Source organism: Rattus rattus, chromosome 14, assembly GCF_011064425.1.
Source record: "Rattus rattus isolate New Zealand chromosome 14, Rrattus_CSIRO_v1, whole genome shotgun sequence".
NCBI lineage: Eukaryota > Metazoa > Chordata > Mammalia > Rodentia > Muridae > Rattus > Rattus rattus.
Window position 1 is genome coordinate 79,287,827 of NC_046167.1, and position 17,417 is coordinate 79,305,243.

At 46.2% G+C, this 17,417-nt stretch overlaps 1 protein-coding gene across 5 annotated transcripts in view; it reads right to left on the reverse strand.

Moving 5' to 3' along the window:
* The window catches only part of Ntrk2 (neurotrophic receptor tyrosine kinase 2), a 314,316-nt gene that overhangs the window by 273,506 nt on the left and 23,393 nt on the right, over positions 1-17,417 (reverse strand). For all 5 annotated transcript variants that reach the window (XM_032885280.1, XM_032885279.1, XM_032885278.1 and 2 more), the window contains exons 3-5: positions 6,453-6,527; positions 6,263-6,334; positions 1,589-1,657 (exon numbers count right to left, since the gene is read on the reverse strand). In XM_032885280.1, coding sequence (XP_032741171.1) covers positions 1,589-1,657; positions 6,263-6,334; positions 6,453-6,527 — 216 coding nt within the window. The remainder of the gene's footprint in view (positions 1-1,588; positions 1,658-6,262; positions 6,335-6,452; positions 6,528-17,417) is intronic.

A 17,417-nucleotide genomic window follows, 5' to 3' on the forward strand; every position in this document is an offset into this window, starting at 1 on the left:
ATTTCGAGTGTTCAATATATGCTACTATATTTATATAATATACCGTACCCAAGGAATATATAACTAGTATAAATGTAAAGTAACTTTAGGAGGTCAACACTAGTCCTTCAACTTCCTGAAGTTAGTTTATGCCAAATAATTGCCACTTGTCAAGACTTTCGCCATGTGACCCCTTCCTGCTTGTACAGTGGGACCTCTCCACTAGGGGTGGGTGCATGATGTGCTTGGACACAGTGAAAAACCCTCTCTATAGGAAGATGCCCTGTATGTCTTGTCCTGAGCGCCTAACCAGCGGGCCCTTCTTCTTCTAGTGTCAATTTGGGGATCATGCCATCACCACCCCCCAAACTCTTCTCCAATCTGCTAGACCAAAGTCCTACACACACACACACACACACACACACACACACACACACACACACACACAGAGCACGTATACTATCCTTAGAAACTAAATCTGCCCACCAGCTCTGATGGATGTAACTATTTTCAGCAACATGGTTCCCTAGTGGTTGAAGTAAACTGTCCTCATCTTCTTCAAGCCCTGTGTATGTTGTTCCCAGGATGTCTCTGTGGAAGTGGCATGGAGCCTCCCACTTGGGGCAGCCAGTCTGGCTGTAACCGGAGCATGTCCACGGGTAGCCTTCTCGCTTATCTGCCTTAGAGGTGGGGGTTCCATTTTGCAGTTCCTTCTGTAGGGGACTTCATCCTAGTATTCAGAGCTCAAACCAACTCTTACCCCATCACTGCCCAGATCAACGGCAAGAACCAAGGCCCAGTTCCATCTGTCTGGTGTCTGGGGACAGACAGGCCAGTGACTCTGGAACCCTCTTCCTCTACCCTGAGCTGTGAAGCTCCGTTAAGAATCCTCAGTGCCCCTTCAGCTTTTGATGCGAGATGACTCCTGACTTTCCTGATTTTTTTTTTTTTATGGGCCACATTTAAGCTGCTGCTTCTTCCTGATATCCAGAGCCCTGTCCTTCAAGCCCCTCACACCTTGGAGTCTCCTCAAGGCCCTCACCACAGCAACGGCAGCCTTTCCTATTTGCCTGGCAGTTTACACTAAGAACCGAGCACCCGTTCGCCATCAACACGGCTCAGCAGGGACATAAGGATAAGCATCGAGCAGAGGGGTGGACCCAAAAGAACGGATCGCAGAGATGCAGGGTATGGGAGTAACCTCTCTGCCAGGGTTGGCTCTACCCAAGCCTATACTGGGCTGACGGACAAAGCCGGAAGGGTGTCGTTATCCACTGTGATTTCCTCTTTGACAAATGCGCTTTATTTTAGGGCTTGAATAAAACAAAAACCAGAGGAGATGAAATATAAAGCTACTTTAGCACAAAAACTCCCTGCTGGCTTTTTCCCCCTCTTCTCCCTCTATTAGAAAATAAATTATTTATGTGAAAACGGCATTCGACTGATCACGATGACATATGAAGAAGACGGTTTGTAATCACCCAATTGGGGCAACGCTAGAGAAAGCATTTTTTCAAGTGTTTTGATGCAACTCATTCAAAAAAAAAATACTTAATTATCCTTTCTTTCGAAAATTTCCTCCCAAATGCCAGACAAAATCGTTACTTACAGGTCAGACAAGTCAAGGTGGCGGAAATGTCTCCTGGACAAACTCGTCAGCTTGTTTCGCGTGAAATTGCTGGAAGAAATCAGATACGTTAAGTGTACATTTAAAGGTTATGATTTAAGAGTGATATGCTCCGATGGAGGTCTTGTTTTCAAAACATAAGTTTCCTGGACCAAGGTGCCCATCTTACTTGGAACCAACTGTGCCTTTTACCTTAGAAATAACTTCCCAGGGTCCCTGCCTCTCTTACGGTCCCTATGCACTGTGAGAGAAGAGTGTGTGTTTCTCAGAGTCTCTTTTTAACCCAGAAGTTTACATTTCACGTATGGATTGAAGGTCCAGTTCTCTGCCCCAGTTGGGTTCCCGATGCTTTGAACATTGAATTGGTTGAATATGTAATGAAACATCACATTATAAGTCCACGAGAGGAAAGAAAAAGAGACTCTAAAAGTAAAAGGCACCTTGAACGTTTTTGAGGTATGTGACAAACAAAACTTGGAATCGACAGACTTTCAACTGTCTTTCCAGGAAGGAACACACCTGCTGACTGAAACCGCCTGGTGGGGCCGTTTACAGTGTGACCTCCATGAAGGAGTGACTCCACAAAGAGACCAGGGTGAACACTGGGGCATGTGTCAGGCTTTATCATGAGCTCCCCAGAAACACAGCATCTTTATATCCAAACAAACCAGTGGAAAGATGCTCTATCCATGGGAGGAAAAAAAAAAAAACATATGAAGACCTGGTGTGTTCCAAATGCGAGCTTTTTGTAGTGTGGATGAGTACTTCCAATCTGGAGTACAATCGTCAGGATGGGAAACTCGCAGCCCTCATCTTGGCAGCTGAATTTGTTTACTGTTTAAAATTTACTTAAAGTTCTTGAGCCTCTGGACGGGTATTTTTGGCAAGTAATAAAAGTGTAAAAAATAAATAAAAGTCGAGTCCACGAAAGCAGCCAAGACCCCATCCACGTGGCTCTTGGCCTCTCACGTGGCTCAGGCAGGCAGGTGTCTAAGAAGGTCTGCTAGGGACAGTATGCTATCAGGCCAATGACAGGTCAGTCATCTGTAGGGGCTCAACCACGGGCTAACAGGGTTAGCTGGTGAATGGAGAAAAATGCAGCTTCTCATAACTCGCGAATGGGGTGACCCATCCAGTGTCCGCCTTCAGGGAGATATTCCCCCACCTGAACCCGGACCAATGGGAGGACGCTCTCACGGCTTGCAAGCTTGCTTCTTCTCCATTCACACTAGTGCTCGCCCACAGAAAAGGGTACCCCGGATGAAAATGTAATCCATCAGGAAGTTGTGAGACACGCCCACGTGAGTCTTTTCTTGGGGACATGAATTAAGAATGGTTTCAGTGGAGCATCTCGTACCAAAAATCTCTGCCTGTCTTTTAAGCCTTAGATATGTTCACACCAAACCCAATCTTTCTGGGGGAAAAAAAAAAAGAAAGCTGTTCACCACCAAGAAAAATAAAAGGGGTGCAGGGGCGGGGATGGAGGGGAGGGAAGGGGAGAGAGAGAAAAGCAGAGACCAGGAAGGAGAGAGAAGCAAAAAGAGGTTAAGAGGAAGCTTCCCCACCAGCTCCAAGCTAGCCCATCAAGCAGTCTTCCCCCACCTCCCCCCACACCCATCAGCTTGTGTTGCCTTATGGAGCAGTCTCCCCCCACCCAATCAGCTTCGTGTTGCTGCCCTATGGAGCATCGTCCCCCATCCCGCACCCTTCTCCCACCTTCCTCCCCCCCATCAGCTCATGCTGCCTAAGGAGCAACGCCCCTACTCCCTTGCTGCACCATCAACCTGCACTGCCCTATGGAACAACTTCCCCCCCACCATCAGCTCACGCTGCCCTATGGAGCAGCGTCCCCACCCCCACCCCACCAGCCGCCCCATCAACCTGCACTGCCCTATGGAACAACCTCCCCACCACCATCAGCTCAAGCTGCCCTATGAAGCAGCCTTCCTCCCCCCTCAACTCTGCGCTGCCCTATGGAGCAGCCTCCTCGCCCCGCCCCATCAGCTCGAGCTGCCCTACAGAGCGGCCTCCCCCTGTCAGCTCCAAGATGCCCTCCCGGGAAGCAGCTGCTAGGTTGAGTTGCCAGCAGCACAGTGCAGCTCGGGGTTACGGGCCAAAGAACAAGATGAGTTTTATGAAGCATACTTAGGAATGGGGCCAAAAGCCAAAAAGGAGGAAGAAGGAAGAAAAAAAATCAACAATCCTCTTACTGTTTGATTGTAAAACTTTGCTAAGAGCCTAATTAGCACCTCGGCAAAGCCCCTGGAAAACACAAATGCTGGCTTTTCTCACAGTCCCTGGGGTTTTAGGGGCTGGGTAGCAATTAAAGGCACCCAGACATACATTCAGAGACCAGCTCTGGGTGGTGGCCGTGCGAGGCTAACATGGACCGGGCAAACTGGGGCAAAGGCGAGGCAGGGGTCTCTTGTGAGATCCCCTAAAGCCTGAAGTACAGCAGACCCCGTCTGTCCCTCATTTCTGTATGGGTGGGGGAGCTCAGAGGGATCTTCAAGCCAGCCTCGGGCTAGAGAGAAAGCTTCTCTCATAGGCTTTCTCCTTAGCCACGTGCACCCCACTATGCGGATAACCCAGCACAGTGCAATCTGAGTTTGGAAAATCCAGGCAAAACAAGCTGGTCCCAGGGTCCTCAGTCCCACATAGAGACTAGGACAGAAGGGAGATGCTAGACCTGACTCCTCCTGCATCCCAATCCAAGGCAAGCTACTAGATTCCCTTTCATACCGCATCTAGGAAGAGCCTCTTTCCTCACTTGGCTGTGCAAAGCTCACTGGTGTCTCACCTCTCCTCACCCCTGCCTATCTGAACACTTGCCTGACTTCATGGGACAAAAGCTTGACAGACATCCATACTGCTTGACAAAAGCTACACACATCCATACAGTTTTTGGAGTTTGATCAATTTATTGGATATGATTGCGGTCTGGTAAGGAAGCTGTTTAGAAGATCTATCCTTGAGTGAGGCAGATACATGATTTAATGTAAGCTGGATATGAAGCCATTAAAATTATTCTATCACCAGACGCACACACAAACCACACACACACACACACACACACACACACACACACGGGCGATCAATAAAATTACAATTAGCCACAGCCCCCTGTTCATATTATAACAGGAGCATCAATTCCCTAAGGAATCAGACAACGCACGATACAACTGCTGGGTGATTTGGGTCTAGGGTCATCTGTAATAAAAATTCAAAAACATAACTATTGAGGTCATTAATTACTTCTAAGAGATTACAGTGGGACGTTTTTCCATTCTTCTTCTGCTGTCACGGCTGTGCCACCAAGGGCGACACACACATCAAGCTTGCCCCAGCAAACCGACCCAGACAGGCTGTCAAGAAGTGTTTCAAGAAAATGTGTTCTAAAACGTGCCCCGAGTTTCATCCTGGTTTTGCAGAATGTTTTTTTGTATCTTAGAAAGTGGCTTCATCATTCCTGTCACATATAAAATATGAACTCATGATAATGACTTTATGAAATTAAGGTCTTCAGTGATATCAACACATCTCCACTGAGCATCCAGGCAGGGTGCTCCGAGGCAATGAGCGCTTTAATAACCGGCCTGGAAGTCAGACCAGGAACTGTTTTCCCCAGGGAGGGGAAGAGGGACAGATGTTACAAGATGACGGCAATGGCAGAAATTTTATCTCCGTTACTCCTGCCGTAAGAAAGAACATGGTGAGGAGTTAGTCACCTGGTTCAGCCCCACAGCTCTCTCAGACTGGACTTTTGCCTGTGTCCTGGGAATATGGACATCGGTTAAGGCAAGTGAAATGGTCAGGTGAGACCCTGCAGGTAAAATGTGAAATGCCTAACTTAGCGTTGCAAAGAGAGTTTGATCAATACACATCAGGTAACAGCCCTCCAGCAGCAGATTCCCACCAGAGCTTGGGGCAGGGCTGTGGACATTTTTGGTGAACTGTCTAGTCGGATATTTCAGGGAGGCCATGATGTATTGACTTAACTCATATGACTGAGCGGACTCCCCAGAAAACCATATGACGACTCTTATTTATTGCGTTCCCAACTGACTTCAGTCAACAAAATGCCAACAGGACTTGGGAGAAACGCAGCTCCTACTATTAAGAGTCACCTAGAGCTTTGGTATAGACCGTGATTGATGGTTTTTTGTTTTGTTTTGTTTTTTCTATTTCCATCGATCCATGGCACATGCTGTTTAAGAAAATGAACGTTCAAATGGTCCTATTCTAAGGGGGAAAGCAATAGTAATTTTTATTTTCTTAAACCGTCCAAGGCCAAGTCAGAGTCTTGATTAGTTAGCTTGACGTCTTCCAGGGAGTGTGTCTTGATTCCAAGGGAAAGAATCAAGAGGCCTGTACAAGGACATCATTTTCACATCAGAGTCCTTGCCGTTGGCCCAGCGCTCCGTCCAAGATGGAAATGACCCAGAAATTCATGAGAGGAAATAAACAGGCTGTTCTAAGTACCCCTCTGAAGCCATTCAGAGATCACACAGAATCAAAGCTAATGTTCCTAAGCTATTATCGCAGCTACACTAACTTTTAAGAAGGAGGTTTAGAGTTGGCAAAGAAAAAAATAAAAGAGTGAGAAAAATACTGAACAAATCGGGCCCTGGGAAGCAAAGAGATGGCTCTACTCACATGTGCCGCAGGTTGCCGTTCTTCAGAAACGCCTTGTAAGCCACAAACTTTAAGCCGGAATCCACAATTGTACTGCAAAAGAAAGACATAATGGCGTTCACGTCAGGACTAACCAGCAAATTACCTACCCGACCACAGCGGAACACAAGACAGGTCTCTGAGGTAAGGTGCAGACGCGGTGAATACTCACAGGTTTTTCAGCCCCACGTAAGCTTCGACGTCATCTTCATTGATGATTTCTAACCTTTTCTGGTTTGCAATGAGACTGTAACAAAGCAGAAAGGGAATTATGGGTGACTGAGAATGCCAGCGATTCCGTGGAATGATGGGTGAGCGGGGATGTCAGCAATAACATGGAATTATGGGTAACTGGGGATGTCGGCAGTAACTTGGAATTATGGGTAACTGGGGATGTTGGCGATAACATGGAATTATGGGTAGCGTGCTCATAGCCTGACCAAGGTGTCTAAGGAGCCCCTTCCGCACTCACTAGCTATATTATCCCTCTGTTACCGTTCTCTGAGAATTTAGTACACGTTGGTTCTGCCATAGTCACCCCCAGGCCCCCGGCTTCCCCTAGATTCGTTCACACCCCTTCCTTTACAATGAAGGCAACAACTGGATTCCACCATCCATGACCTGCTCACCTAGTGTCTCATTGGTTTTCACTTTCCTGTCTAAGAAAAAATTTCAGTTTTAAAGATGCAAACGTCCCAAATGTGTGGCACACTGATGGTGACCCGCCTGGAAGTGTGAGACCCATCACGTGTCCCTGCCATTCCAGGACACACCTTCCCTCCCTCCTTTTATCTTGTAAAATGTGAAGAGCTTCTTGCTTCCCTCTCCCTCCTTCTGCCTGGTTCTTTTCTTGGCCAGCATTCTCCCCTTCTGCCTTTGTCAGCCACAATTACAACATTTCCTTTTGATGAACCACATTCCACAAGTCCCTTAGGTGGCCCTAGTGAAGTCTCTGTAAGAAATCTTCGCTCCTCTCCAACCTCCCAAAGCTTCTAAATGTAGGAATTAACTAAAAACTCCTCCAGCTAAAAGACAGAGAATAACGTGATTGGCTGAGAGGTGTACATGTGACCTCAGCGAGACCAGAGAAATTCTTCCTTAAGAATTAACACTATGAATCCTGGGAGAAGGATGTTGGGTCTTTTCCATTCTCTGAGTTATTCACAACTACAGAATAACGTAGGCCTTCCAACAGGTGACTTCTCTGCCACAAGAAAGAAGCCATTCGAAAATGAAGTCAATGAGAAAACAGGAGCTAATGAGGCATACGAAGGGGCAGCATCCTGAAGATATTGAGATATACAATATTACAAACCTAGTTTGATCTGAATTTCTGTCATATGCAACCATAGTCTCCAACAGTATGAACAAATTAAAGCTACCATCCTTGGGGACAGGTATGGGGACAGCTTTGTATGACAGCTGTTTAAGAACCCTATGTTCTTACATCAGAATCTCTTTGAAAAGAGAATTGTTTCTAAAATTCTTACTATGTACCCCAACTCCTAGGTCAGTGAGATGCTGTATAGATAATAGGTGAATGATGGGGGCTTAATGTGTGCGTGGTGGATGGAATGATGGATGTGTGGGTAGATGATGACAGACTGATGCATCAATGGATACTGGTGGATGATAGATGGGTGGATGGATGGATAATGTATGTATGTATGTATGTATTATGATGGCTGGAAAATATATGTATGTATGTATGTAGTATTATGATGGCTGGAAAATGTATGTATGTATGTATGTATGTATTATGATGGCTGGAAAATGTGTGTATGTATGTATGTACGTATGTATTGTGATAGTGGGAAAATGTGTGTATGCATGTATTATGATGGCTGGAAAATGTGTGTATGTATGTATGTATGTAGTATTATGATGGCTGGAAAATGTGTGTATGTATGTATGTATTATGATGGCTGGAAAATGTATGTATGTATGTATTATGATGGCTGGAAAATGTGTGTATGTATGTATTATATAGTGGGAAAATGTATTATGATAGTGGGAAAATGTGTGTATGTATGTATGTATGTATGTATTATGATGGCTGGAAAATGTGTGTATGTATGTATGTATGTATGTATGTATTATGATGGCTGGAAAATGTGTGTGTGTATGTATGTATGTATGCATGCATGCATGTTGGCTGGATGTGTATATGTACATATGTACGCATAGATGAATGGATGGTGGATTGATGGACAAAGGAAGGATAGATAGGCAACAGTTGCAGTTACAAAATTTCTACAGAAGTCATAGTTGGGTAAGTTTTCCTTTGTCTTAAAAAGCAAACAAAAAACCCATTAAGATGTGAAGCCCTTTAATTAATACACTAAAGTCAAACATAGCTTGTCTGTTGACAGTGAGTTAAAATGGAAAGAAATATCTTGAGTAATGAGGTGTGAGAGTGGCCCAGAATCCTGACCTCTGCCCAATAAGAAAAAGAACATGGCAAGACGCATGGTGGGCAGGAGAGCTGAGGAGAGGGCTCAGAGGGCAAACGGCTCACAGTGCAGACTCACATGAAACTGGGGTTGTGCACCTGTAACCCTAACTCTAGGGGTCTGGGGAGAAGCAAACTCCACAGGCCCCTTGGCCAGCCAATCTGGCTAAATGGAGGCTCCAGCTTCAGTGAGAGATAGTGTCTGAAAAAATAAGATAGGAAGCAATAGAGGAAGATCCAAGTTGATCTCCAGCCCCCGACACAAGCAGACAGAGGTAAGAATGCCCTCACACTTACGTACAGATAGACCACATGCAGATTCACACACTCACTTACACACACACACACACACACACACACACACAGAAAGAGAGAGAGAGAAAGAGAGAGACATGAGACACAGAGACACAGAAACATGGAGAGACAGAGAGACGGAGAGACAGAGAGACAGAAAAACAGAGAGATGGAGACACTGAAAGGAGAGAGGAGGGAGGGGAGATCCAGAAGAAGAAAAGGGAAAATAGAATCGGGGCACATTACAATTAGATGGCCAATAAACTACACCAAAACCAAAGTGAGTTTAAAAGAAGCCACACAAACACAACATCAAAAACACAGCCTCCCAAAAAGAAGGTCGGGATCTTCTCAAGATCTTAGATTCCTCATCCAGGACCCAAGAAGGAATCTAGTGAAGGTGCAGTAGACAGTTCCTCCCTCTTCCCAACAGCCACGGAAGGAGGACATATTTTAAGACTCGAACTAAATGCTCAATTTTTGACATCAAGTTTTTATGAAATGTTTCAAAATCATCACATTTTCGAGTCATTTTTCCAAGAATTTCATCGCACTAACATTTTCAGTAAGACCACAGTGACCTCATTCTTTTCAGAGAGCTTACACTGAGACCTGGATTCCAGAGTGCTAAGTATTTTTAGCATTTTTTTTTTTTTATGCCACGGCAGCAGAAAAGGAAGAATCATGGGGGAGGTTGCTTCAGAGTCACAACAGAGCATCAGACAAGTCCACCTTCCAGGGCACAGCACCTTTTGAAACCCTATCCATTTGGAATTTCTTCCTGTTGGGATCATCTCTGCATTCTCTCTGATGAGAGACAAAACGCCTGACACACCGGGTGAGCATCTAAGCAACATCCATGGCGAAAACATTTATCTTTTTCCAACCTTCCTTTGAGTTGCTCGTGCCATTTTTAAATGCTTATTTCTTTTTAACCCTATACTTGGATTTTACCTGGCCTAGTTGTGTTCCGTAACTATGACAGAGTAAGCTGGCCAATAGGGGGGTGGGAACAAGAGACAGGCACCATTGAGGTGACAGTGAAGATTAAAGAAGCATTAACTTGGCCAGGCATTGTGGCGCATGCCTTTAATCCCAGCACTAGGGAGTCAGAAGCAGGTGAATCACTTTAAATTTGAGGCCAGTCAGGTCTACACAGTGAGTTCCAGGACAGCCAGGGCTACAGGGTGAGACCCTGTCTCATATAAAACAAAACAAAGCAAAACAAAGCAACAAAAAACACCAAAGGGGAAAAAAAACATTGAGTTGTTAAAAGACTCATTTTTATGTTTGGGTGTTGTTGTTGCAAATAAGAAAACAAGAGGATACATTGTATCAGTGACACATGCCTGCAGTAAGCAGGGTATGATTGCACTTGGATGTAAGACCGGATCGATTTTTCTGAAAACCACTCGAAGACCATACACAATTCTAAAAATGGTCTTAGAAAGGCATACTGGATCCGTGGGTCTCCTGGTCAGAGACTGTGTCCCGTGTGGGCACCAGCTCCCCCAGCAGCTGATGCTAAGGTCGCCCCTACTGGTTATCCTCAATACAGAAGTCAGCACAGCCTCCCTGCTAGCTACAAATTACTCATGACATCCACCCCTAAGAAATTCTGCTTCCGCCTGGGGAGGTGACCCAGCACTTAAAAGCACTGGCCGCTCTTGCGGGGGACCCAGGCTTAGTTCCCAGCACCTATGTGATGGCCTACAACTGTCTAACAATGGTTACAGAGTATCTAGTGCTCTCTTCTGGCCCCCGTGGGCATTAGGCATGCACGAAGAGATATATACAGGCACAACACTCACACACGTAAAATAAAAATGAATACATCTTTTACAAACGAGAGAGAAAGGAAATTCTGCTTGATTCCTCTTGGTGAAGAACCAGACACAGAAGGAGTCAGTAAAGCTAACGGGCAGCCCGAGGAGAAAAGCGTCTGTGGAGGAAACCCTGAGCGAGCAGGAGCCCCATGGGAAGCTGCTCGCCCACTAGGATTCTGAAACACAAATAAAGCGACACCTCCCTCGCTCTCTTACTCCATTAGATGGACAGGTGTAGAACATCTACTTGCTGCTGGTGGGGTGGGGACGTATGGCCTGGAGCATGCGCTCTGAAGAGCACAGTGGCAGTGCTCTACAAAATTATAAACTGGCACCTTTTGTGGTCCAGTGATTCTACTTGTGGGTATTCAGCCAAGAGAAACTCTCACACATAAGCACAAGACAGAAGCAGAGAGGCTCACGGGGGCTTGTTGGTGCTTCCCTGGGATTCTAGCTCTGGGGGCTGGGGGAGGGGGGAAATGGGAGGGTTCCAGGTTCAAAACTACCCCGGGTCATTTAGGGAGGGAAACCTTATCCAAAAGTGAGGAGGACGGATTTTAAGACAATCAAGAGGATACTAAAATATTCATTATAATAGACTGAAAAGCCAGAAAATACGCACCTATCATAAAGATATCAGGGAATTAAAAGATAAAAATAGGAAATACATAACAAAACTGAACATGGGGTTGGGGATTTAGCTCAGTGGTAGAGCGCTTGCCTAGGAAGCGCAAAGCCCTGGGTTCGGTACCCATCTCCGGAAAAAAAAAAAAAAAAACAAAACAAAAAAAAAAACAAAAACAAAACAAAAAAAAAACTGAACACACACACACACACACACACACACACACACACACAAGCATGTGCATGTGCACAGAAACTGATCTCGATCCAAAGGTTTAAAAGCATCAAAATTATGCACGGACATATACATATAAAACTCTTTACCTAACAGCCTAAGGATGTATAAAATGGTACCACTAGAGTTTGCAGTAGGTGTGTGTGCAAAGGTGCAGGATGCTGACTGGACAAAGATTACCTTGGGAAAGAAGGAAGGGTTTAGGATAAAGAAACAAACTATTAAATGGTTTATCTGGTTACATTGAAACCTTTTTTCTTTCAATAAAGAGAAAGGATTTGCAAGAGAAGAGACAAAGTGTCACAGCATGGATTCTCAGTCCCAGCAAGGAGAGGGAGTGATCTTGTTGTGCTCTGGTGAATGTTTCTCACTTTCTGAGGAGAAAAAGAAAGAAGAGAGGGCTGGGGGTGAGGAGAAAGGGGAGAAGGAAGGAACCCAAACAAGAAGAGAAGGAAGAAGGAAGGAAAAGAAGGAAGGGTAGGAAAGAGAACTAGAGAGAGCCACACAGTGGGATGAAGGACAGGCTCCCAGGTCTGTAGATGATCTCTGGTCAGCCAGAGTCTGAGCTTCTAGGCAGGAACTGAAGGCTAGTGCCTTTCCCTACCTACTAGTGGCTTACACGTAGCTGTGAGAGGTTCTGGAGGTCAGTGATCTCCTTCTACAGACCCCCGGCAACTCTCCCCAGAGACCTTGCCCCAGTGGCTCCTGGGAAGTGCTGCTGAGCCCTAAGGGCTCTCTCTGCTGAAGAGCAGTCTCCAAGAAGGCCTTCACTCCCAAGGCAGCGGTGGAAAAGGCCAAGAATTTGGCAGAGGACTGTGAGAGCTTTTGCCATGACAACCCCTGGCTCCTCTGACCCAGCCTAGGATTCTAGAAACCTCTGGACCCAGGGCTTTCTGGCCCAAGGCCTCCTTTCAGCCCAGTCTCGTGGGACTCCACGGGAGGCCAGCGAAACACAGTTTCTCTGCAGAAACCTACGATTCCTCCCACTGCCCTGGAGACGGTACCCTTTCATGTAGCTTCTAATCAATATGGAAAGAGTGGACAGTCACATTCAATGATTCAAATGCAGTAGTCCTCTGGCATCCGCTCAGCTCTCACCCCTCCCCCACACCAGCAAACCACTAGTGGTGTCCACCCGCCCCCACCCCATGATGTCCACAACAAACCTTCCTCCTTCCTCAAGCCCAAGACTCATTTCAGGCTGTTGTACCAGGAACCTCCTTGTTTACACTCTTTCCACACCTGCACTACACCCAAAACACGCTTGACGTATTCCCTAAAACTGGATATGCTTGCGGTATCAGAAAAGCCGCCAACGTCTACTTGGAGACGCTACGGGGCCTGCAACACTAAGTGGCAAACGGACAAAAGCCAGACTGCGCCTTCTAATCAGAGGCCTTTGGTTCCGCCCCACAGCGAGCACTCACGGCACTTCTAAAGTGTGTGTAAGACTTAGAGAGAAAAGAACGCTTCTTAAACCAACGATTCCATTTTTCTGCTGCCCATCTGACACCCCATAAGTGAACTGTTAACTTCCTGAGGGCAGGGCGTCCTGTTTGTCGCACGTACGGCCATTCCCTGGCACAGAGTGAACACCCAAGAAATGTCTGTTCTCGAATGTCCTCTGCCTAGAGAAGCTAGACACACAGGCATGCCGGTGTACAATAAGACTAAATGAAGATACTAAAGAATAACAGCTTGAGTCATGAAAACAACCAAGGAGAAACACACACACACACACACACACACACACACAGAGGGGGAGGGGAGGGAGGGGGAGGGGGGGGGGAGGGAGAGGAGGGGGGAGGAGGGGGAGGGGAGGGAGGGTGGCAATTTCAAAAGAAAATTTTATTCAATTTGAAAGTGAATTTAGTGGCTGGAGAGATGGCTCAGCAGTTAACACTTGCCCCCCATCCTCGCAGACGACCTGGATCTGGGTCCCAGCACCTACGTAATTACAACCATCTGTAACTTCAGTCCAGGGGATCTGAGGCCCCCGTTCTGACCTCTGTAGGCACCTGGCACACACACGGTACACTTAACATACATGAAACACTCATACTCATGTCCCATTGGTGGGATGCTTAGATACAGGCAAGCGAAACACAACACACAGAATCACTAAGTTTAATTTTTAAAAAAAATTTTTTTTGAAGTGACATTAGATCCCTAAGGACAGATTCTAACCAACTCTGCATGCATTTTTAACTGATAACCAGTGAAGGCCTATTGGCCACAGGATACACTGTCTAAGGATCTGAGGTTTGAAATGGGCTGTAGGCGCTCTACCGAGAGAGGCGCATCCACAGTGGATACTCTCAGGTGTTCAGGCCTGGTTATCACAGGATCTGAGAAGCCACAGAGCCGAGGTTCCCAGCAAAGATGCAAGCAACTGCCGTGGGCAGAGACAAGGAGGAGACCGCAGCACAGACTGGAAGAGCGCGCGTGCACATGCGTACACATGTGTGACTAGCCGCTTAGCTGGAGAAGACGCATCGGTATCAGCCTTGAGAGCTGACAGACAGACAGACAACTCAAATGCAAGTGAGGTGTTGTCCAGTCTCAACTCGACATTTTAGGCCTTTACCAAGACATTTTCCTAAGGGTAAAGAATTTCCTCTCTGTGGGTTTAACAAAAACAGGAGTGTTTATTTGTTTTGTTTTGAGGGGAAAAAAAAAACGATGTTCTATTCAGAGATGTTCTATGTCACAGGAATGGCTTTGGATTGAAGGCTTCCTGGAAAAGGATCCTTCTCATGTTTTAACTGATTTCACATTTGCTTTTCAAATAACCCAACCTGGAAATCTCCCCAAGCACAACGAGGGGCCCTAGTGCAGTTTTCCTTTCATAAATATTAGCTTAAAAGTAATACGACTCTAAGATATTAATTCCCAATACCCCAGACACCTGCCACACCCACCCCCAAATACACAGAAGATAGATCAGTGGTTCTCAACCTGAGGGCTTCAACCCTTTCCACAGGCATTGCCCAAGACCATCCTGAATGTCAGATACTTATTACAATTCACAACAGGAACAAAATTATGGCCATGAAGTAACGATGGAAATAGTTTTATGGTTGGGAGCCACTGTGATACCTGAAGAGATTCAGCTTAAATCAGTTCAGTTCAGAGCTATGAGGGTGGCGTCCCCCAAGCCTCGAGCCACGGACTGAGACATTTCAATCTGACAGAATCCCCTCTGCCATGAGCATCTTTCACAGAGCACATAACCATCCCTCAATTCATGTGCTCTGTAATGTGTGTAATCAAACAGAGCACAATGGCTGGCCCAGTTGGGAGGGAGGGCATGGGTAGGAGTGGAAGTGGAAGACAGGGCAGTAGAGAGAATAGACAGAATCTAGACACATGGTGGAATTGTATGAAGTTGTCAAATCTTATTTTCTTTCTTTATTTAAGAAAAGCTCAATGAATTAAGAAAAAGAATGCCTTTGCCTCCCGGCTTCAGAACTAGAGAACTTCGGTCTTTCAGCAAAAGGGCTTGAGGATGAGTTTTCAAAGTCAGCCCAGAAGCCAGTGGGAGGGCTGTGATAAGGCAGGTGGATACAAGAGGCGGGACCTGGTTCTCTTACTGCGCCTTCCTCATTTTGAGAGAACGCCACACAGCAGTGACAGCAACATGGATGTAAAAAAAAATAAAAATTAAAAAAAATATAATAATCGAATAAGCTTGCTCAAAACTTAATTCAGCTGGCCAAGTAATGTACTCTGTTAAATGTTAGCATTTACAGTCTGCCCAGAAGTGGCCCCCGAAACATTCTTTGGGCTGCTTGCTGGGCTAGGAGATTGCCCAGTGACATAAAATACTACCAGGAGAACGGTTATCGTTTCCCGTTTTCAGAGGAAGGAACTGAGCCTCAGCCGGTCAGGTGGATTCCCCTAGGTCACATCGTGATGAAGATCTGAACCGAGTTTCACAGCCTCTGAAGTCACAGTTCCAAATCACCAAGAATTCCGTCCGACTTTGCTGTGTTTTTGCTATGATAAACCACTGTGACCAGACACAACTTGCAGAGGAAAGGGTTTCTCTTCGCTCAGAGTTTATAGTCAGTCCCCTGTGAAGGGAAGTCAGGGTAGGAACTCAAGGCAGGAACCTGGAGGCAGGAGCTGATGCAGAGGCCATGGAGAGGTGCTGCTTAATGGCTTGTTCCCATGACTTGCTCAGCCTGCTTTCTTATAGAACCCAGGACCACCAGTACAGGGATGACGCCACCCACAGTGGACTAGATCCTCCTTCCCACTACAATAATTACTAGTCAAGAAAATGCCCCACAGGCATACAACAGGTCAATAGGATGGGAGCATACTCTCTGAAGTTTCCTCTTCCTAGATGACCATAATTTATGTCAAATTGAGGGAAAAAAACATAACCATCACACCCATAGACTTGTAAACCCAGTCCCTCTAACACAGAACCATCCCTAGACTGTCTGCAGAATGGATATTCACCTGGAATACTGGCCTAAAAGTATGAGGTAGAAGGATGCTTCTCAGAGAGGGAGGGGGTCTCACACTGTATCTATATAAAACTGTAATAGATGATACAAAATTATCCTTAGTTTCTCACACAGTGCCAACCTCTGAGCACTGCAGCTCCCGGGAGCTAGAATTTATGGATAAAGCACCTGGAAAACAGTCTGGAGCATAGGCGATGAGCAGAGAGAGCATTTTGTGCTGGCTCCCCCTCCTGTTAGCTCCATGACCTGGGGTAAGGGCCCAGGTCTAGTTCCCTTGTCCCAGTAGGAAAATGACAGTAACTACCTCATGCTGTGGAGAAGACAGAAAAAAATGCCTCCTATGTGAAGTCCGTTAGGGCTGCCTATTACGAGTGGTCAAGAAGGCTGGGTCCATGACCAGGTTACTGACAACCTCGTGGGCTTCATCACCACACACCTCATGCTCACATATGTGGAAGAGGGTATGGACTTGACGATATTTCTGGCCTTGTCAGTGTGCAAACTATGAGAGAAGTTCCCCTGAGTAATTATGGACAAAGAGGTTAACCTCTGCATTTTTCCCTGAGAGTCTGGATAGCCTTGCTATTGTCTGCGTCTGCCAACATGAGTTTTTCCAACAAGGAATAGCACCATTTATCATCAGAAAACTTAGCTGGAGGGGTAGCATAAGGTCTACATAAAACACGTCAGTATCTACCAGGAAAATATGTTTAATTGAATTATTACACTGTCTCCCGCGTAGATTTAAGACTAAAGTCGAGCCAACAAGCGATGTGCAAAATCCTACAAATGGATCAACACCGTTGCCACAAGCCGCATGGTCTAGACTTTTTCTGTTGCTGTGATCAAACTCTGACCAAAGGCAGCTTAGGGGAGGAAAGGGTTCAATCTAGCTTGCAGGTTGTGGCCCATCATTTAGGGAAGTCAGGGCAGGAGCTGAAGCAGGAACTTGGAGCAGAAAGCATGGAGGAATGCTGCTGGCTGGCTCACTCGATGCCTCCCTCACTCACTGGCCCACCGTTAGCTAACTTCCTAGTGTAGGGGATGATGCTGCCCACAGTGGTCTGGTGCTCCACCTTCATAGGGGATGACACTGCCCACAATGGGCTGGTGTTATCCACAGTGGGCTGGATCCTCTTGTGTGGTATAACAATCAAGACCCCTACAAACACACACACACACACACACACACACACACACACACACACACACACAGACTAATCTGATC